Source organism: Anomaloglossus baeobatrachus, chromosome 2 (assembly GCF_048569485.1).
Source record: "Anomaloglossus baeobatrachus isolate aAnoBae1 chromosome 2, aAnoBae1.hap1, whole genome shotgun sequence".
Lineage (NCBI taxonomy): Eukaryota > Metazoa > Chordata > Amphibia > Anura > Aromobatidae > Anomaloglossus > Anomaloglossus baeobatrachus.
Window position 1 is genome coordinate 283,391,488 of NC_134354.1, and position 21,826 is coordinate 283,413,313.

Here is a 21,826-nt window from a genome sequence, read left to right on the forward strand (position 1 = left end):
CACCCTCCATATGAGCCCTCATACATAAGATACAGGCTACATGGAAGCACTTATACATGAGGTGTAGGTGCTGCTCCCATATTAGCACAGATATATATGAAGTTTAGGTGCACCCTCCATATTAGCACTCGTATACGAGGTTTGGGTGCTGCTCCGCGTGAGTCTCTCCATAGGGATGACATGGGCGCCGCTCACCTCGGGCTCCCTCCGGTGTCCTGGAATGCGCGGCCGTGTGCACCGATGCTGGCCATGAATGGAGGGGCTCCTGCTGTTAGAGATTTGGGAACTTTTGCAGCCGGCTCTTTGCACCCGGCGCTTCATTCACACGGAGTTCGGTGGATAAAGGACAGACATCCCGACATTGGTGAGGCCAGTCACAGCTGTGCAGCGAACAAACGGAACGTATACAATATGGACGTGAGCGAGAAGCTGCAACTTCTCCACGCAGAGAACCGGTGAGAAGTTCACTATTCCCACCTGTGTACAATGCGTGTCTTAGAGATGGGGGGCAAAGAGATACTGGGGCAGAGCTGAGGGCAGGAGACGGGGGCAAAGAGAGAGAGAGATTGGGGCAGAGAGAGAGAGTGGGGCAGAGAGAGAGAGTGGGGCAGAGAGAGAGAGTGGGGCAGAGAGAGAGATTGGGGCAGAGAGAGAGATTGGGGCAGAATGAGAGAGAGAGATTGGGGCAGAATGAGAGAGAGAGATTGGGGCAGAATGAGAGAGAGAGATTGGGGCAGAATGAGAGAGAGAGATTGGGGCAGAATGAGAGAGAGAGATTGGGGCAGAATGAGAGAGAGAGATTGGGGCAGAATGAGAGAGAGAGATTGGGGCAGAATGAGAGAGAGAGATTGGGGCAGAATGAGAGAGAGAGATTGGGGCAGAATGAGAGAGAGAGATTGGGGCAGAATGAGAGAGAGAGATTGGGGCAGAATGAGAGAGAGAGATTGGGGCAGAATGAGAGAGAGAGATTGGGGCAGAATGAGAGAGAGAGATTGGGGCAGAATGAGAGAGAGAGAGATTGGGGCAGAATGAGAGAGAGAGAGAGATTGGGGCAGAATGAGAGAGAGAGAGAGATTGGGGCAGAATGAGAGAGAGAGAGAGATTGGGGCAGAATGAGAGAGAGAGAGAGATTGGGGCAGAATGAGAGAGAGAGAGAGATTGGGGCAGAATGAGAGAGAGAGAGAGATTGGGGCAGAATGAGAGAGAGAGAGAGATTGGGGCAGAATGAGAGAGAGAGAGAGAGATTGGGGCAGAATGAGAGAGAGAGAGAGATTGGGGCAGAATGAGAGAGAGAGAGAGATTGGGGCAGAATGAGAGAGAGAGAGAGATTGGGGCAGAATGAGAGAGAGAGAGAGATTGGGGCAGAATGAGAGAGAGAGAGAGATTGGGGCAGAATGAGAGAGAGAGAGAGATTGGGGCAGAATGAGAGAGAGAGAGAGATTGGGGCAGAATGAGAGAGAGAGAGAGATTGGGGCAGAATGAGAGAGAGAGAGAGATTGGGGCAGAATGAGAGAGAGAGAGAGATTGGGGCAGAATGAGAGAGAGAGAGAGATTGGGGCAGAATGAGAGAGAGAGAGAGATTGGGGCAGAATGAGAGAGAGAGAGAGATTGGGGCAGAATGAGAGAGAGAGAGAGATTGGGGCAGAATGAGAGAGAGAGAGAGATTGGGGCAGAATGAGAGAGAGAGAGAGAGATTGGGGCAGAATGAGAGAGAGAGAGAGATTGGGGCAGAATGAGAGAGAGAGAGAGAGATTGGGGCAGAATGAGAGAGAGAGAGAGATTGGGGCAGAATGAGAGAGAGAGAGAGATTGGGGCAGAATGAGAGAGAGAGAGAGATTGGGGCAGAATGAGAGAGAGAGAGAGATTGGGGCAGAATGAGAGAGAGAGAGAGATTGGGGCAGAATGAGAGAGAGAGAGAGATTGGGGCAGAATGAGAGAGAGAGAGAGATTGGGGCAGAATGAGAGAGAGAGAGAGATTGGGGCAGAATGAGAGAGAGAGAGAGATTGGGGCAGAATGAGAGAGAGAGAGAGATTGGGGCAGAATGAGAGAGAGAGAGAGAGATTGGGGCAGAATGAGAGAGAGAGAGAGATTGGGGCAGAATGAGAGAGAGAGAGAGATTGGGGCAGAATGAGAGAGAGAGAGAGATTGGGGCAGAATGAGAGAGAGAGAGAGATTGGGGCAGAATGAGAGAGAGAGATTGGGGCAGAATGAGAGAGAGAGATTGGGGCAGAATGAGAGAGAGAGATTGGGGCAGAATGAGAGAGAGAGAGATTGGGGCAGAATGAGAGAGAGAGAGAGATTGGGGCAGAATGAGAGAGAGAGAGAGATTGGGGCAGAATGAGAGAGAGAGAGAGATTGGGGCAGAATGAGAGAGAGAGAGAGAGAGATTGGGGCAGAATGAGAGAGAGAGAGAGAGAGATTGGGGCAGAATGAGAGAGAGAGAGAGAGAGATTGGGGCAGAATGAGAGAGAGAGAGAGAGAGATTGGGGCAGAATGAGAGAGAGAGAGAGAGAGATTGGGGCAGAATGAGAGAGAGAGAGAGAGAGATTGGGGCAGAATGAGAGAGAGAGAGAGAGAGATTGGGGCAGAATGAGAGAGAGAGAGAGAGAGATTGGGGCAGAATGAGAGAGAGAGAGAGAGAGATTGGGGCAGAATGAGAGAGAGAGAGAGAGAGATTGGGGCAGAATGAGAGAGAGAGAGAGAGAGATTGGGGCAGAATGAGAGAGAGAGAGAGAGAGATTGGGGCAGAATGAGAGAGAGAGAGAGAGAGATTGGGGCAGAATGAGAGAGAGAGAGAGAGATTGGGGCAGAATGAGAGAGAGAGAGAGAGATTGGGGCAGAATGAGAGAGAGAGAGAGAGATTGGGGCAGAATGAGAGAGAGAGAGAGAGATTGGGGCAGAATGAGAGAGAGAGAGAGAGATTGGGGCAGAATGAGAGAGAGAGAGAGAGATTGGGGCAGAATGAGAGAGAGAGAGAGAGATTGGGGCAGAATGAGAGAGAGAGAGAGAGATTGGGGCAGAATGAGAGAGAGAGAGAGAGATTGGGGCAGAATGAGAGAGAGAGAGAGAGATTGGGGCAGAATGAGAGAGAGAGAGAGAGATTGGGGCAGAATGAGAGAGAGAGAGAGAGATTGGGGCAGAATGAGAGAGAGAGAGAGAGATTGGGGCAGAATGAGAGAGAGAGAGAGAGATTGGGGCAGAATGAGAGAGAGAGAGAGAGATTGGGGCAGAATGAGAGAGAGAGAGAGAGATTGGGGCAGAATGAGAGAGAGAGAGAGAGATTGGGGCAGAATGAGAGAGAGAGAGAGAGATTGGGGCAGAATGAGAGAGAGAGAGAGAGATTGGGGCAGAATGAGAGAGAGAGAGAGAGATTGGGGCAGAATGAGAGAGAGAGAGAGAGATTGGGGCAGAATGAGAGAGAGAGAGAGAGATTGGGGCAGAATGAGAGAGAGAGAGAGAGATTGGGGCAGAATGAGAGAGAGAGAGAGAGATTGGGGCAGAATGAGAGAGAGAGAGAGAGATTGGGGCAGAATGAGAGAGAGAGAGAGAGATTGGGGCAGAATGAGAGAGAGAGAGAGAGATTGGGGCAGAATGAGAGAGAGAGAGAGAGATTGGGGCAGAATGAGAGAGAGAGAGAGAGATTGGGGCAGAATGAGAGAGAGAGAGAGAGATTGGGGCAGAATGAGAGAGAGAGAGAGAGATTGGGGCAGAATGAGAGAGAGAGAGAGAGATTGGGGCAGAATGAGAGAGAGAGAGAGAGATTGGGGCAGAATGAGAGAGAGAGAGAGAGATTGGGGCAGAATGAGAGAGAGAGAGAGAGATTGGGGCAGAATGAGAGAGAGAGAGAGAGAGATTGGGGCAGAATGAGAGAGAGAGAGAGAGAGATTGGGGCAGAATGAGAGAGAGAGAGAGAGATTGGGGCAGAATGAGAGAGAGAGAGAGAGATTGGGGCAGAATGAGAGAGAGAGAGAGAGATTGGGGCAGAATGAGAGAGAGAGAGAGAGATTGGGGCAGAATGAGAGAGAGAGAGAGAGATTGGGGCAGAATGAGAGAGAGAGAGAGAGATTGGGGCAGAATGAGAGAGAGAGAGAGAGAGATTGGGGCAGAATGAGAGAGAGAGAGAGAGAGAGATTGGGGCAGAATGAGAGAGAGAGAGAGAGATTGGGGCAGAATGAGAGAGAGAGAGAGAGATTGGGGCAGAATGAGAGAGAGAGAGAGAGATTGGGGCAGAATGAGAGAGAGAGAGAGAGATTGGGGCAGAATGAGAGAGAGAGAGAGAGATTGGGGCAGAATGAGAGAGAGAGAGAGAGATTGGGGCAGAATGAGAGAGAGAGAGAGAGATTGGGGCAGAATGAGAGAGAGAGAGAGAGATTGGGGCAGAATGAGAGAGAGAGAGAGAGATTGGGGCAGAATGAGAGAGAGAGAGAGAGATTGGGGCAGAATGAGAGAGAGAGAGAGAGATTGGGGCAGAATGAGAGAGAGAGAGAGAGATTGGGGCAGAATGAGAGAGAGAGAGAGAGATTGGGGCAGAATGAGAGAGAGAGAGAGAGATTGGGGCAGAATGAGAGAGAGAGAGAGAGAGATTGGGGCAGAATGAGAGAGAGAGAGAGAGATTGGGGCAGAATGAGAGAGAGAGAGAGAGATTGGGGCAGAATGAGAGAGAGAGAGAGAGATTGGGGCAGAATGAGAGAGAGAGAGAGAGATTGGGGCAGAATGAGAGAGAGAGAGAGAGATTGGGGCAGAATGAGAGAGAGAGAGAGAGAGATTGGGGCAGAATGAGAGAGAGAGAGATTGGGGCAGAATGAGAGAGAGAGAGAGAGATTGGGGCAGAATGAGAGAGAGAGAGATTGGGGCAGAATGAGAGAGAGAGAGATTGGGGCAGAATGAGAGAGAGAGAGAGAGATTGGGGCAGAATGAGAGAGAGAGAGAGAGATTGGGGCAGAATGAGAGAGAGAGAGAGAGATTGGGGCAGAATGAGAGAGAGAGAGAGAGATTGGGGCAGAATGAGAGAGAGAGAGAGAGATTGGGGCAGAATGAGAGAGAGAGAGAGAGATTGGGGCAGAATGAGAGAGAGAGAGAGAGATTGGGGCAGAATGAGAGAGAGAGAGAGAGATTGGGGCAGAATGAGAGAGAGAGAGAGAGAGATTGGGGCAGAATGAGAGAGAGAGAGAGAGATTGGGGCAGAATGAGAGAGAGAGAGAGATTGGGGCAGAATGAGAGAGAGAGAGAGAGATTGGGGCAGAATGAGAGAGAGAGAGAGAGATTGGGGCAGAATGAGAGAGAGAGAGAGAGATTGGGGCAGAATGAGAGAGAGAGAGAGAGATTGGGGCAGAATGAGAGAGAGAGAGAGAGATTGGGGCAGAATGAGAGAGAGAGAGAGAGATTGGGGCAGAATGAGAGAGAGAGAGAGAGATTGGGGCAGAATGAGAGAGAGAGAGAGAGATTGGGGCAGAATGAGAGAGAGAGAGAGAGATTGGGGCAGAATGAGAGAGAGAGAGAGAGATTGGGGCAGAATGAGAGAGAGAGAGAGAGATTGGGGCAGAATGAGAGAGAGAGAGAGAGATTGGGGCAGAATGAGAGAGAGAGAGAGAGATTGGGGCAGAATGAGAGAGAGAGAGAGAGATTGGGGCAGAATGAGAGAGAGAGAGAGAGATTGGGGCAGAATGAGAGAGAGAGAGAGAGATTGGGGCAGAATGAGAGAGAGAGAGAGAGATTGGGGCAGAATGAGAGAGAGAGAGAGAGATTGGGGCAGAATGAGAGAGAGAGAGAGAGATTGGGGCAGAATGAGAGAGAGAGAGAGAGATTGGGGCAGAATGAGAGAGAGAGAGAGAGATTGGGGCAGAATGAGAGAGAGAGAGAGAGATTGGGGCAGAATGAGAGAGAGAGAGAGAGATTGGGGCAGAATGAGAGAGAGAGAGAGAGATTGGGGCAGAATGAGAGAGAGAGAGAGAGATTGGGGCAGAATGAGAGAGAGAGAGAGAGATTGGGGCAGAATGAGAGAGAGAGAGAGAGATTGGGGCAGAATGAGAGAGAGAGAGAGAGATTGGGGCAGAATGAGAGAGAGAGAGAGAGATTGGGGCAGAATGAGAGAGAGAGAGAGAGATTGGGGCAGAATGAGAGAGAGAGAGAGATTGGGGCAGAATGAGAGAGAGAGAGATTGGGGCAGAATGAGAGAGAGAGATTGGGGCAGAATGAGAGAGAGAGAGAGAGATTGGGGCAGAATGAGAGAGAGAGAGAGAGATTGGGGCAGAATGAGAGAGAGAGAGAGAGATTGGGGCAGAATGAGAGAGAGAGAGAGAGAGATTGGGGCAGAATGAGAGAGAGAGAGAGAGATTGGGGCAGAATGAGAGAGAGAGAGAGAGATTGGGGCAGAATGAGAGAGAGTGGGATTGGGGCAGAATGAGAGAGAGTGGGATTGGGGCAGAATGAGAGAGAGTGGGATTGGGGCAGAGAGAGAGAGTGGGATTGGGGCAGAGAGAGAGTGAGTGGGATTGGGGCAGAGAGAGAGTGAGTGGGATTGGGGCAGAGAGAGAGTGAGTGGGATTGGGGCAGAGAGAGAGAGTGGGATTGGGGCAGAGAGAGAGTGAGTGGGATTGGGGCAGAGAGAGAGAGTGGGATTGGGGCAGAATGAGAGAGAGTGGGATTGGGGCAGAATGAGAGAGAGTGGGATTGGGGCAGAGAGAGAGAGAGTGGGATTGGGGCAGAGAGAGAGAGAGTGGGATTGGGGCAGAGAGAGAGAGAGTGGGATTGGGGCAGAGAGAGAGTGAGTGGGATTGGGGCAGAGAGAGAGTGAGTGGGATTGGGGCAGAGAGAGTGAGTGGGATTGGGGCAGAGAGAGAGAGTGGGATTGGGGCAGAGAGAGAGTGAGTGGGATTGGGGCAGAGAGAGAGTGAGAGAGATTGGGGCAGGAGACACTGGGGTAGAGCTGGGGGCAGATCAGGAGCCGGTGGTAGAGTGGGCTCAGAGAAGGGAGCCAGGTCTGAAGCAGAGCAGAGAGCTGTGGGTAGAGCCGGGGGCAAACCAGGGAGTTGGGGGCAGAGCAGAGGGGTACAGCTGGGGTAGTAGCCAGTGGCAGGAGCCTGGGGCAGACAAGGAAACCGGGGGCAGAGCTTGGGCACGAGCCTAGGGCAAAGCAGGGAGCCAGTAGCAGAGCTGGGGCAAGAGCCATGGGCAGATCAGGGAGCCGGTGGTAGAGTGGGCTCAGAGAACGGAGATGCGTCTGGGGCAGAGCAGAGAGCAGTTGGTACAGCTGGGGCAAGAGCAGAGAGAGTAGCCAGGAGCAGAGCTGGGGCAATAGCCAGCAGCTTGACAGAAAGATGAGGACAGAGCTTGGGTAATAGCCAGGGGCAGGAGCCTGGGGCAGAGGAGGAAACCGGAGAAAGACGGGGCAGATAAAGGAGCCAGTGGTAGAGCAGGCACAGAGAAGGGAGCCGGGTTTGGGGTAGAGCCAGGGGCAAAGCAGGGAGTTGGGGCATAACTGAGGCAAGAGCCAGGGCTAGAGCAGAGAGCTGAGGGGTACATCTGGGGCAGAGTAGGTATCTGGGGGAAGAGCCGAGGACAGAGCCTGCACCAAGCTCGGGTAATAGCCAAGGACAGAGGAGGAAATTCGGGGTAGAGATGGGGAAAGAGCCTAGGACAGAGCAGGGAGCCAGGAGCAGAGCTGGGGCAAGAGCCGGGGGCAGATCAGGGAGCTGATGGTAGAACAGACTTAAAGAAGGGAGCCGGGTCTGGGGCAAAGCAGGGAGTCAGGCGGCAGAGCTAGGGCAAGAGCCAGGGGCAGAGCAGAGAGCTGAGGGGTAAAGCTGGGGCAGAGTAAGTAGCCAGGGGCAGAGCTGGGGTAATAGCCAGGGGAAGGAGCCTGGGGCAGAGGATGAAATTGTGGGTAGAGATGGGGCAAAGCTGGGAGTAGGAGTAGGGGGCAGAGCTTCGGCAAGACTCAGGGGCAGACCTGAGGTGTCCACATAGAGGGGGGGGGAATGACCATGGGAAACATTCCTCTTTCTGTAGTGGGCAGAGCTGGGGATCGGGGGTTCTGACTGGGGTTGAGTGTTGTCAGTCCGCCCTGATGGATTATTGGGTCCACCTGTGAAGATCTCTTTCCACACCTACACCCTAATTACATTGTAGTATTGTGTCTGGATATGGAAGCTTTGTCTTTAGGAATTGTTTCCCTCCACTGTCTCAGGTTTTTGTAACATTATTAAATACCAATGGAATGTCTCCCTCAGGGTATGTGCACATGATCAGGACACGCTGTATCCTGGATGCAGCTTGTTTTCTCCTGAGGGGCCGCGAGTGTTTTCCACAGGAGTCCGCAGCATCTGTGCCCTCGATCAGGGTTCAAGCCATTGCGGACTTTCACTCTGTTCTCCCTACGGAGAACACTAGCGTTTCTGCAGGATAAATTGACATGCTGTGGCTCGGGAAGACGCACCGCAGGTCAGTTTACAATGTGGAAAAAAGCACAGTTGGCATGGCATTTCTATAAATCCCATCTACTGTACTGCTAGTGTACAACGCAATGTTGTGGATACAGAGAATCCAAAACGCTGCAAACCATGATCGTTGGCAGGTACCCTAAGAGCCACGATAGGTGACATATTGCAGGTGAGAATGTACTGTGATCTAACATTGTGAGCGATATTCTAGCACTGAACCCTAATTTTATACAAAACTGGGGACGTGTGCACTAAATTCAGCATTAACACGCACGTACCATGTGATGTGATGCATGTGCGCTACTAAATTCCTCATCGAGGGGCACGTCTCATTCAATATGCCTAGTTCATGGTGTCTTGTTGTGTCCCACGAAGGATTGTCCCACTGATTAGCAAATCCAACTTCTTCTGACTTTGACTTTACCCGCCACCTCAATACGGTATGACCCCATTAACATGCATCGCGTTGCAATGTAGCAGCACAGTGCAACCATTGGCTGTGGTCAAAGTTGTGTAGCTCAAGTGCAAAATCTAATCTGTGTTCTATCCGAATGGTCAATGGATGTGAAATTTAGAAAATTTAGTGTGTTTGTGTGTTTTTTTTGTTTTACTATAATGTAAATGACATGCGTGTCTCAGGGAGTGGAAATCTATAGAAGTCGGAGGGGGTTGTAAGTAACCTGTGACACTAACTAACATTTTAGCTCGAGCATTTGCATTTTATTAGTTACTTGTTCTATCAGTTTAACTACTTAATGCCCAGGGTGTTCACTTTTAGGTCTAAACCATGTCACATCTGTTGGGGGTGCTTTAGTTTAGGGAGCAATAATAGGACACCATTTTTCTTCTTTTCTCTAAGGTAACTGTTGATAATTGCCACTTGTGACCTATTTATTCATATGTGATGGTGCGTACCCTGGCGGTAACATGGCTGTCAATTTGAGAGTTAGACCTTTTTCACACGTCCATGCAAAAAACACGTTTTGCATGCTTTGTGGTGTAGGTGCGTATGTCTGTGTTCAGCATGTTATCCGTGTGACATCCGCATAGCACACTAACAGCATGAACTGTCCATGGTGCTGCTGTCTATGGCGCTGCTGCTGCTTCCAGTCCTTGGTGCAGTGAATATGCAATGAGCGTAATGAGCGGGGGTCAGAAGCAAGTGACAGCAGCAGCAGAGACAGCAGTGCTGGTGACAGGTGAGTATAGAAAATAATTTTATTTCACATACACGTGTTTTCTCAGGTATGTATCACACTGATGTCACACGGATCACATCTGTGCGGTCTATGTGACACCCGTGCTGCCAGAGAAAGAGAAAACGAACATGTCTGCGTGTGGAGCACACAGACAGACATATGCTACACACGGGACACACGGTTTGTGTGAAAATACGGATGTGTGCGCAGACCCATTGATTTTAATAGATCTACTTGTGTCCATGTCTCTGGTACATGTGAAAATGGACTTCATATGTACTGGACACAGACGTGTGAAGGAGGCCTAATTCCCATATTTGGTTTGCAGAACATACGTTGCTCTGTGGAGGGGAGATACGTGGATGTTGGGCTCCATACCCTTCAGGTAACCTTTGGAAGATATCATCTGGTCGGCCTATTCACCTTGTGTACTGTTGCAGATTGGCCACCTTTAAAATTTAGACTGCCTATTTGATGATTGCACCACCTATAAGTTGGTTTGCTTGGCACCAGCACTTTGGCGCATAGTTTTGCATCTCGCCCATCACCCCCATTTCCAGTAAAACCCACCTCTTTACCAGTAAGCCACACTCCTCATGGAAGTTGAAAATGTTTCTAAGGAGTTTCACTTGCCTATGACTCGTGTGAGTCTCGCATCGCATCGCCCGCCGCAGCCGCACACTCTCCTGACAGGAGCCGGTCAGCTGCATGTATTTTTATGCAGCTGAATCGCTTGTGTCTGGAGAGCATCAGGCTGTGCCGGGTGATCCAATGCGAGACTCAGACGAGTCATACGCAAGTGGAACTTCAGCCTAATGCTACAGTTCAGACAGGCTGCTGAAGTTATGGAGCCGGTGTCGTGACTCTGCAGGCAGCTCCATGTACTCATGCTTCAGTCTGTACATCAGACCAGGCAAGCACATGCTGCCATATTTATTTTTCTGAAGGACTTCAAATCCTTGTGAAAAGTATCCCCTGTAAATATGCTGAAATTAGGTATGTATGCTGTCTGTTTTGCACATGGACCAAAAATATGTTTGCCTAAACCTACCTTAAAACACCTAGGGCCCAATTCAACTAGACCAGCGTTCCCCAACCTTTCTCATCTTCAGAGCCACATTCAACTCTGAGAAATGGTCTGGCGCCACATCTAGCACCCCTCCCCTCCTCAATAGCGAAAAATGGAGCCAACCAGTATGATGACAGCCAAGCTTCCCCACAGAAAGCAAATGGAAACCGCCTTCCACCCTATATAGTTTATATAATTACTAGTGATGAGTGAACATGAGTCGATCAAGCATCGGGGTGCTTGGGCACGACTGCTGCATTTTTAAACTCCAATGCTTGATTGAGTAACGAGCAGTGGCAAGCAAGCACACTAGTTCATCATTAATAATTACTACCAGTGGATCCTACTTTACCCTTAGTTGTGTTCTTGTGTGATATGGTGTCTCAGTGGCTGGCAGTGTAGGCTTGCCATGCTGTGGTTAAAGCCCACCAAAGACAACATGTTTGTATGTTCTCCCTGTGTTTGTTGGGTTTCCTCCAGGTTCTTCAGTTTTCTCGTGTGTTGCCCCTGACCTGGTCAGGCACCAATGAGTACTGCACCCATGCTGGGTGAGTGCAAACAGGCAATCCCAAAGGCTGAGTAGGGTGTGTACACACAGACACACTTTAACCAGGTCTCACACACACTATAGAGGAGACCCCTGGGCATACCCAGGAGGGGGCGTGGCCCTCCACATCTCAGCTAGTGGTGCGGTGGAGAAGCTGGAAAGGAGTAGTTGCAGTGGCAGTTAGAAAGAGAGCTGGAGGTAGCCGAGTCTGAAGTGAAGACGCAGGAGAACGAACACACTAGTCAGACCCTGCACGTGTAGTGGCTGCTGGCGGGGGAGTACATTGCCACACAGTCAGTCTGAAAGACACCTGAAGAGCGAGCAGTAAGGAGTCGAGTACGAGGACTACTGGTAAAGAAGCATGCATGGGGAATAGGTCCCTAGAGCCAGACATCCATTTAGTGGTCTGCTAAATCCTGCAGGTGGTGGGACTAGAGCAGGGGGTGGGATTCAGCCGGTTCTGTCCGGTTCTGGGGAACCGGTTGTTAAAATAGCAGTTGGTTCCCAGAACCGGCAAGAAACAGCTCTGCCGATCCGGTTCCCTGTATTCATTTGTGTTAGTGTCTCTTTAAGACACTAGTACAAATGAACCCCCGTACCTCCGCACTTTTGGGTTCAGTGGAGCCTGTCTGCTCCCTGACCCGGCGTGCAGCGACGCGCTGACGCTGCAGAGGTGACGGCATTGAGAGGAGGGAGCTCCTCCTCCTGCCGTCTGTCAGCATCAGCGTGCAGAGACGAGCCGCAGAGGAGGACGGAGGACAGAAGAGAAGCTGCTGGTGCTTGCAACAGGTAAAGCCCTCAGTGAGCCAAAGATGCAGGGAGAGGAGCCGCAAAAGATGGCAGCTCTATGGGGAAACGGACCGCAAAAGATGGGAACTATATGGGGAGAAGAGGAGGCTGCATAGATGGCAGCTATATGGGGAGAGGAGGCCACACAAGATGGGAACTATTTGGGGAGAGGAGGAGGCCACACAAGATGGGAAGTATATGGGGAGAGGAGGCTGCATAGATGGGAAGTATATGGGGAGAGGAGGCTGCATAGATGGGAAGTATATGGGGAGAGGAGGCTGCATAGATGGGAAGTATATGGGGAGAGGAGGCTGCATAGATGGGAGCTATATGGGGAGAGGAGGCTGCATAGATGGGAGCTATATGGGGAGAAGAGGCTGCATAGATGGGAGCTATATGGGGAGAAGAGGCTGCATAGATGGGAGCTATATGGGGAGAAGAGGCTGCATAGATGGGAGCTATATGGGGAGAAGAAGCTGCATAGATGGGAGCTATATGGGGAGAAGAGGCTGCATAGATGGGAGCTATATGGGGAGAAGAGGCTGCATAGATGGGAGCTATATGGGGAGAGGAGGCTGCATAGATGGGGAGCTATATGGGGAGAGGAGGCTGCATAGATGGGAGCTATATGGGGAGAAGAGGCTGCATAGATGGGAGCTATATGGGGAGAAGAGGCTGTATAGATGGGAGCTATATGGGGAGAAGAGGCCGCATAGATGGGAGCTATATGGGGAGAGGAGGCCGCATAGATGGGAGCTACATGGGGAGACGAGCCATGGGATAAAATCTGCAGGGAAGAGAAGCCATGATGGGATTTGTAGGGGGAAAGCAGCCACATGGGATGAGATCTGTATGGGGAAGGTCGTCCGTTCCAATTTTAGGGAGCCCTCCTTTAGTAATAATTTTTAAAAATTGTAGGAAACCTGTTTAATACAATATGACTGACAGTGACTGGAACAACTGGTGCTGGAGAGGAGCGTGCAGGTATAGGAGAGGACGAAGGGGAAAGATATTTTACTTTAAATTACTTGGTTTTTTTTTGGTCGAGGAAAGTGTGTGAAAATGGGTGTGGTTACAGAATAGGTGTGGTTTTCAACTGGGCGGGGTTTACAGAGAACCTGTTGTTAAAAATTTGAATCCCACCCCTGGACTAGAGGTTCCACACCAACCAACATAGAGTCCGAGGATCAGCAGCAATGAGGGGGCCCATAAGGAGGATTGAGCCTGAAGCTATCCACCTTGGTCCACGCTGCCCGCAAACTGGCCAGAAAGGGGAGAAAAGGCATGTGGCTGACTGAGACTGAGTTCTTCTGCGACCTGTTGTTCCACACACATATACACCCTAGCCCCTGGGGCCAGCCTCACTCTCGGGAGGACATACCACCAGACTGCAGACACCACCAGCCCAGACGCTTGTTAAACTGCATCCATTGTGAGCCTGTGCGTACATCACACTGCTCTTAGATGACATCAGAGTGCAGTCCGATGTTTCTCTCCACTCATAGATTTGTATGTGTGTGAATGACATGTCTCTCGCAGACAATTGCAGCAGATCTGAGCTGCAGTATTATCTTAAATGGGGCTGAGTGCAATGCACCAAGCTGGCAGGCAGTCGTGAGCCACATTTCCAGGGCTCACAAGATAAATTTTGGGAACTACTGATTTAGACTATTATTTTGTAGGCCAGTCTTAATCGCAGACTTGCGTGCACTAAGCAAATTCTCCGGTGCTAGAACTGGGGACGGGCGATCAAGTGACTGCAAGTTTGTGATTTGCATACTTCCAGGCTCATTCCGACTAAACTGCTTCCGGTCTCGTTCTATACCCTTGTATTGAGCGAGGCTGTGCCCATCCAGTAGGCATGTGACAGTGTGGCGCCCCTGAGGCTTCAGTCACCACAGAGGTACTGCACCTCATCCAGAGGTGTGGTATTCCATTCTGGGTAAGGAGGAGGTCAACAACGGTTCACATAAAAGCACAACACCCAGGGTCAGAAACACCTCATCAGACATGGCAGAAGGCATGATTATACCCAAAGCCAGGCTGGGGGGGGGTGGAGTCTTAAGAGTGGGAACAAAATAGTACAAGTGGGATCACAGTGTGAAGTGTGGAGTCGGAGAGTGAGGAGCAGTGGAGGAGCGAAGACTTGCGGCCTGGAGCTCGGCCCAGGCATAGACAGAAGGGGTCCTAGAGACCTTTCGTGGCCTTGTTCCAGATATCATCTACAGGTGGAAGGACTTGGTTGTAACACGGGGACTGGTCCCTAGGCAAGAGGAGAAGAATCTAGCCAGCGGCTGAGGTGACTTCAAGCACCGCAGCCACAAACCGCACACAAATTCGCTGGAAGGTGACCCAAATGGACCAAGGGATACAGCTTCATGCCACCCCAACAGGGTCCACGGGCACTGACACAGGGTTCAGTGAGCGAGGTTGCAAAGCAGGAGGGTGAAGCAAGCGCAGAGACGACCTGGGAAGGTACGCTTAAGAATAGTGTACTGGATTCGACCTTCAAACTACCCGGGATCGGCTGGAGCCCATCACAGGGGAACTCAGCACTCCAAAGACTGTCACTGGCATATTGTGTTACCCTGGAATCTGCTACAGTGAGTAAAAACCTTGAGACTGCATCCCTGTGTCGCTCCGTTATTCACCTGCGCCCGCCTGCCATCATAGACTACTACCACCCCCCATCCGCCCTGGGGCCCAGCTCTACCTGTGGAGAGCTGCACCATCTAAGCTGCGTCACCATCTGCCCCAGAGGTACTCATCCCGCAGCAGCGGCACCTAACTTGACGCATACCACAGGTGGCGTCACGAATAAACTGTCATCATCCCCTTCCTTTATATTAAACGACATCTACGGGGTCACGGAGTCGGACCACGCCACCCGCTGCACCCCAGAGCCAGAACCGCCGCCCGGTAACGAGTCACCCCATGGCCCTGGTGTGGGCGTGTCAACAGCATTTATGAAAATCACATACTTGCGCACACTCACAGGTTCCTAGCGCCCACACCAGAGAGTCCTGTTCGCGCGCAGTTCGGGCGACATGAGGACTTACAAGCCTGCAATCACATAGCTATAGCCTAAGGCCAAACAACCCATTTAAGGTACTTTTTAGTGGCCTAAATTATCATGAATTAGTGAGGTACACTTAGTCATGCCCTTGTTCCTCCCACTTTTTGAAAAGTGGCGTAAAAGCACCAAAAGATTCAAACTTTTTGCATACCTTTTGGCTTGTGCAAATATTTATAAAGAGGCTAATTTAAAACAAATTGAGCAAATATCCTGTAGTAAGTAAATATATAGAACATATTAATAACATTTTGACACTATTTTGATTAAAAAAAAAAAAAAAAAAGCCATCCCACTGCAACAAGGTGTACCCAATAGGAAAAAGAAGGAATGTATTGCACTTACCATGACACTATCATAAATGCGGTCCGAATAGAACAAAACCTGGGCGGCACGCCTGATAAAGTAGTAGAGCATGCATGGAAAACCAAATTCGGCGCCAAAAAATGGGAAATATATTAAAAGTCCATATATTCAAAGATACTGTAACTAAAAAAAGCAAGAGGCCTATTAAATATGTATAAGGCTATGTGCCCACGCTAGAATGTCCCTGCGGATTTTTCTGCCTGAAAATCCGCGACTTTCGCGGCAAATCCGCACCCGCGGATTTGCCGCGAATTTACCGCGGATTTACCGCGGATTTGCCGCGGATTTTGATGCGGATTTCATTTTTTTTTTTTTCCTCCATTCAAAACCAAAAATCCGGACCAAATCTGCACCAAACAATTGACATGCTGCAGATTTTTCCGGATCAAAATCCGCGGCAAATCCGCCGCGGAAAAATCCGCAGCATGGGCACAGCATTTCCAAAATGCCATTGAAATGGCTTGGAAGTGCTGCTGCTGCAGATTTTCGGAAAATCCGCGGCAAATCCGCGGTAAATCCTGTAGCGTGGGCACATAGCCTAAGGGTACAGCCCATCTTTGTAGTCACTGCATAAGAACTAGTTTTCTGTCCAAAACGTGTAGTTATTTCTACCCTTATACATTTTTAATGGACGTCTTACTTTTTTCATTCTTTTGAATAAATGGACGTTCAGATTTTTTTTTTTTTTTTTTGGGTGTTGGATTTGTTTTTCACCCATGCTCTGCTACCCTTGTACCCAGTAGGGATGGACCCCAACTGTTCAATTCACTATGTGTAAACAGACCTCAAAATAGATGGGGGCAGAGCAGGACCCAGACCTGACCTTTCAGACGTGTCTGTGGAAAGCTATATAAAGAAAAATGCCCAGCCCAAAAAAAAGGGGCGACCACATCCCTGTTTGTACAGAAAAATACTAAAACAGCTAAAAAAATGAGCCAAAACATATGTTGGTATAAGTGCAATGTGTAGGTGCATATTCACATTGTGGCCATTTAACAGGCATAACCTAAGATAATAAAAAGAGCAAATACCCTGTAATAAGTGAATAAATAAATTATCCTGCTATGCCACCTTCTCTTTTGAGGTCTGCTGTCACATACAGTCCCTGACAGATATTCTGTCGCTTACCGATGTTATGTAAATAAAAGCTTATACCTGAATTTTTAAATACATCCATTGGTTTTATAAATTACTCTTTTGAAAGCTGAAACCCTCCCAAATTTGGTTTAGGTTATGAAAATAAAGTTGCTGCAAAGCTGAAATATTGATCATTTGATGAACACAGAAAGGTCAGATTTTGGCAAGGCAAAAGTTTTGTTGCCCACAGAAAGTAATGTGAAATTCAAACAAATAATTAACTTTTAATACAAAGATATGTTGCAAACATTGGTGAATGAAGTTGTGGTGCTATTAAAGCCATATTTAATATTTTGTGTGACTTCCATGAGCTTGAAGGACTGCATCCATGCGGCTCAACAATGGTTCATACAATTTATTGATGAAGTCATGAGGAATAGCAAAGAATGCAGTCTTACATGCCTCCCAGAGTTCATCTAGATTCTTGGTTTTGTCTTCCAAGCTTCCTCTTTCATCCTACTCCAAACATGCTCAATGATGTTCATGTCTTCTGACTGGGCTGGTCAGTCCTTGAGCACCTTGATCTTCTTTGCCATGAGGAATTTTGTTGTAGAAATGGATGTATGAGATGGAGCACCATCCTGCTGCAGAATTTGACCCCTTTTATGATTGGGAATGTAAGAGGTAGCTAATACTTCTTGATATTTTAGGCTATTGATATTGCCTTCCACCTTGCAAATGTTTCGAACACCCCCATACTGAATGGAACCCCAGACCATGATCTTTCCACCACCAAACTTAACTGTTTTCTGGATCCATACGGGATCCAGTAGGTCTCCTGCAGTATTTGCGGCGGCTGTGGTTTAATTCAACTGAAGATTCATCAGAGAAATCCACCTTTTACCACTTTTCCAGCGTCAATCTGTTTAGCAGGCTATGGGACTTGGCAAATGCCACACGTTTTTTTTAATTGACTTTTGTTTGGTGCTGGCTTCTGGGCACTGATTCAACCATGGATGCCATTTCGAGATAGAATCCTACAAACTGTTTTAGTTGACACAGGGACTTGAGGTGACCAGGCCTTTGGAGCTCTGCTGCAGTGGAAGAGGGGCTGGCTTTTGATTTTCTAACCAACAAACGTTCCTCCTGAGCAGTTGTCTTGCGGGGTCTGCGGGACCTGGGTTTGTCAAACATCTCCAGTGTCTTCAAATCTTTTTATAATTCTTTGTACTTGACGCTGAGACACATTAGAGGTGCCAGCCACCTCTGCAGTGGATCTGGTCTTCAGCCTCTTGATAATAAAGGCTTTGGTCACAGGTTGGATTTTTGGCATGTTGTCAGAGGTCAAGTTGCAGTTCAACTGAAGGTCTGGGGTGCTGGGTTTCTTTTTATACACACCCACAAATTAACCGATCATTTAGGGTATGTTCACACATGAGGTTTTTGCTGTGCCGCACAATTCGGAGCTTTGCGGGAAAAACTCATCCGTGTTTTGTTTGGTTTTTTTTTGCCGCCGGGTGCAGTGTTTCCTCATAGACTTTTATTAGCGCAGGATTGTGCCACATGTACTTGCGTTTGATCCGGTTTTTGCTGGATGCTGCAAAAATCGTCACTCCGGCGGCTGCACAGGACGCAGAGAGGAACATTTTTTGGCAGCGGCAAAAAACTGCATAGCGCCGGGTGCGGCGCTGTGCGGCATGGTGCACAATGAAAGTCTATACGCGCTGGATACGGTGGCATGCCTCAAACGCCGGAAGCATGTACCGGATTTGGTTTTTACTTCTGAGCATGCCCAGAAGTGATATAAATTCATTGCTTGTCAGAAAATTACTCTCACTGACTCACTGACTCATTCACTCACTCTCACCCACTCACCGATCAGACACGGTGCTGCATGCTGTCACAAAGCTCTGGCGGCTTCTCCTGATTTGAAAATGCCGGCCGCCCATTATTCCATCTAGTATTCACTGCTTCCCCGCCAACCGGCGCCTATGATTGGTTGCAGTCAGACACGCCCCCACGCTGAGTGACAGCTGTCTCACTGCAACCAATCACAGCCGCTGGTGGGCGGGTCTATATCTTGCAGTAAAATAATAATTAAAAAAAAACAACGTGCGGTCCCCCCCCCCAATTTTGATACCAGCCAAGATAAAGCCACATGGCTGAAGGCTGGTATTCTCGGGATGCTATGGGGAGCCCATCGGCAGGCTTCTATGAGACCCCTCCAATGATTAACCTGTAAGTGAAAGTAAATAAACACATACACCCAAAAAAATACTTTTTTTGGAATAAAAAACAAAAAAACATTTCTCTCTTTCTCTCTCTCTCTTTCTCTCTCTTTCTCTCTTTCTCTCTCTTTCTCTCTTTCTCTCTCTTTCTCTCTTCTTTCTCTCTCTTTCTCTCTTTCTCTCTTTCTCTCTCTTTCTCTCTTTCTCTCTTTCTCTCTCTTTCTCTCTTTCTCTCTTTCTCTCTTTCTCTCTTTCTCTCTTTCTCTCTTTCTCTCTTTCTCTCTTTCTCTCTTTCTCTCTCTCTTTCTCTCTCTCTTTCTCTCTCTCTCTTTCTTTCTCCAGTTCTCTTTCTCTCTCATTCTCTCTCTCATTCTCTCTCTCATTCTCTCTCTCTCTCTCTCTCTATCTATCTATCTCTCTCTCTCTCTCTCTCTCTCTCTCCACACTGATATGACACGTGGCTTGTGCCTGATTAAACACGAACGTCAAAAAGGGGCCTTAGTATGTTCTCATGGTCATTAATGTGCCTGCCAAAGGTACAGGATTAATTGGCAACATTTCGGGTATAAAAATCTTAAAGCTGTGTGAAATAGAGCAGTGGAAGGAGACGTGACAGTGATAGCAGAATACATATACATAAGGGTACGGTACATTGTCAAGACTCCACCATGCAGAATGAAGTACGTAATAAAGTATAAAATTCGACTGCATCCTAAGGAATCCATAGTTGATAGATTGTGAAAATATGACGTAAGCCTCTTTTTTTTTTTTTTTTTTTTTTTTTTTTTTTTAAGAATTTTATTTCATGAATTTCATGAAATAAGAAAAAAAAATGACGTGGGCTTCCCCCAATTTTTGTGTCTAGCCAGGTACAACTAGGCAGCTGAGGATTGGAATCCGCAGCACAGGGTGCCCAAGCTTTCTTGGCACCCCCGCTGCAAATTGCAGTCTGCAACCGCCCCAGAAATTGGGACTTTCATAGAACTGTATCCAACTCTAGTGGCTCGCTGGGTAATAATAGGGTTAGCGCTAGCTGTGTATTATCAGCTGGCCCTAAGCCCGAAATTCATGGTGTCACGCCAATATTCGACATCGCCACCATGAATGTCTAGTAAAGATAAAAAAAAAACACAACACAGAGAAAAATATTTTTATTGGAAATAAAACACAACACTAGTGACTCAATCTTTATTGAATTAAAGAACCCCCTCCGGCGTAGTCCTGGGTCGAGGGTCCCGCGATGTCCAATCCGGATCCAGTATCATCTGATTGGTTTGCTGGTTCTACTGATCAGCTAGTGCATCAGTAGAAAAAAAAACAAACTACACACTTCTGTGCAGACTCCCGTCTGATCGCTGTAGGACCCAGCGGTAATCAGCTGATGCGGTCATCTGATAGCATCAGCTGATAGTTTTAAGCCAGCCGGGCATCAGCTGATCACCGGCAGGTCCTGCAGCGATCGGACGTGTCCCGGGAGTCTGCAGACAGGTGAATATGATGATTTTTTTTTTCTACTGTTCACTGTTGATTTCGCAGCGGCTTCCACCTCCCGTCCGGACATAGATAGACTTTGCTGGTGAAGCAAAGTCATGCAGTTTTCTGAACTAAAACGCACCCGAAAAACGCGCAAAAACGCCTAGTACGCACAGTCTAAATGTTTTCTGTTGTCATTTTATTAGCCTATTAACCCCTTAACGACCGCCGATACGCCTTTTTAACGGCGAAAAATTAGGGTACTTTTTCCGATCCGCCGCTTTTTAACGGCGGTCGGAAAAAAGGGTCTAGCGCCCCCCAGAGTCAGAAAATTTCCGGGGTCTCAGCTGCCGGGGGTAGCTGAGACCCTGGAGATCATGATTCTGGCCGTTTTTTCCGGTCCCCGCTCACCTGATGACCGGTATACACCGTATACCGATGATCAGGTTACAGTAAATGACCGCGCCGGTAAAAAATGATTTATCTCCCATCTGGCATGATCAAACATGCCAGATGGGAGATAAATCTTTTTTCCCGGTTCCCTCCGGTCCCCTCGGTATCCCCAAAGTGCCCCCCCCGACCCCCAACCCCCTCCCGAAAATCCAAGATGGCCGCGCGCACCGGCGCGCACAGCAGCGCGCCGGCCGCATTTCCCCCTTTCCTATGGTTTCTGTCGCATGTGCCATAACACATGCGACAGAAACCTGCTCCCCAGGCCCTGCCGGGTCCCCCACTATCCCCCCCGGTGTTCCCCGGTGTCATACATACCTGTCGGAGCGCTGATCCCCCGCGGCCCCCTCCTCCGGCTCCTTCACAGCAGACGCCGGTCACATGTGCAGAGCGCGGCTGTCAGCTTCCTGTGTTCAGGACGCTGGCTGCTGCTGCTGCACGGAGTCTGCAGCTGTGACCCGGGGAGAATGGGTGCAGATTCATTGCACCCACTCTCCTCAAATGGAGGGTCCTCACACCTAGAAAATGGGGGATACGTTCCCTGAACGTGTCCCCCATATTCTAGAAGGTCCAGAGTCGACGTGGGACGTCCAAATGGATTACAGCGGATTTTTTTTTCTTTTCAATAAATTGGCTAATCAGGGAATGTTTTGGGGAGTGTTTTTTCAAATAAATTTTTTTTTTGTTGTCAATTTTTTTTTTTTTTATTACTGTCAATTAGTTATGTCGGGTATCTGATAGACGCCGTGACATAACTAATTGCTGGGCTTGGTGCCAGGTGACATTACACACCTGGTATCAACCCCATTTATTACCCCGTTTGCCAATGCACCAGGGCGCGGGATGAGCTGGGGCGAAGCGCCAGAATTGGCGCATCTAATGGATGCGCCACTTCTGGGGCGGCTGCGGCCTGCTATTTTTAGGCTGGGAAGAGTCCAATAACCATGGCTCTTCCCATCCTGAGAATACCAGACCCCAGCTGTCAGCTTCACCTTGGCTGGTGATCTAATTTGGGGGGACCCCACGTTTGTTTTGTTTTTTTTAATTATTTATTTATAAATAATTAAAAAAAAAAAACAGCTTGGGGAGCCCTCCAAATTGATCACCAGCCAAGGT

General features: G+C 48.9%; 1 protein-coding gene across 1 annotated transcript in view; it reads left to right on the forward strand.

The window, feature by feature from the left end:
• The first annotated feature begins 269 nt into the window (after positions 1 to 269).
• The window catches only part of SLC30A2 (solute carrier family 30 member 2), a 44,707-nt gene continuing 23,150 nt past the window's right edge, over positions 270 to 21,826 (forward strand). Inside the window, exon 1 of the mRNA XM_075333815.1 lies at positions 270 to 455. Coding sequence (XP_075189930.1) covers positions 412 to 455 — 44 coding nt within the window. The 5' untranslated portion in view covers positions 270 to 411. The remainder of the gene's footprint in view (positions 456 to 21,826) is intronic.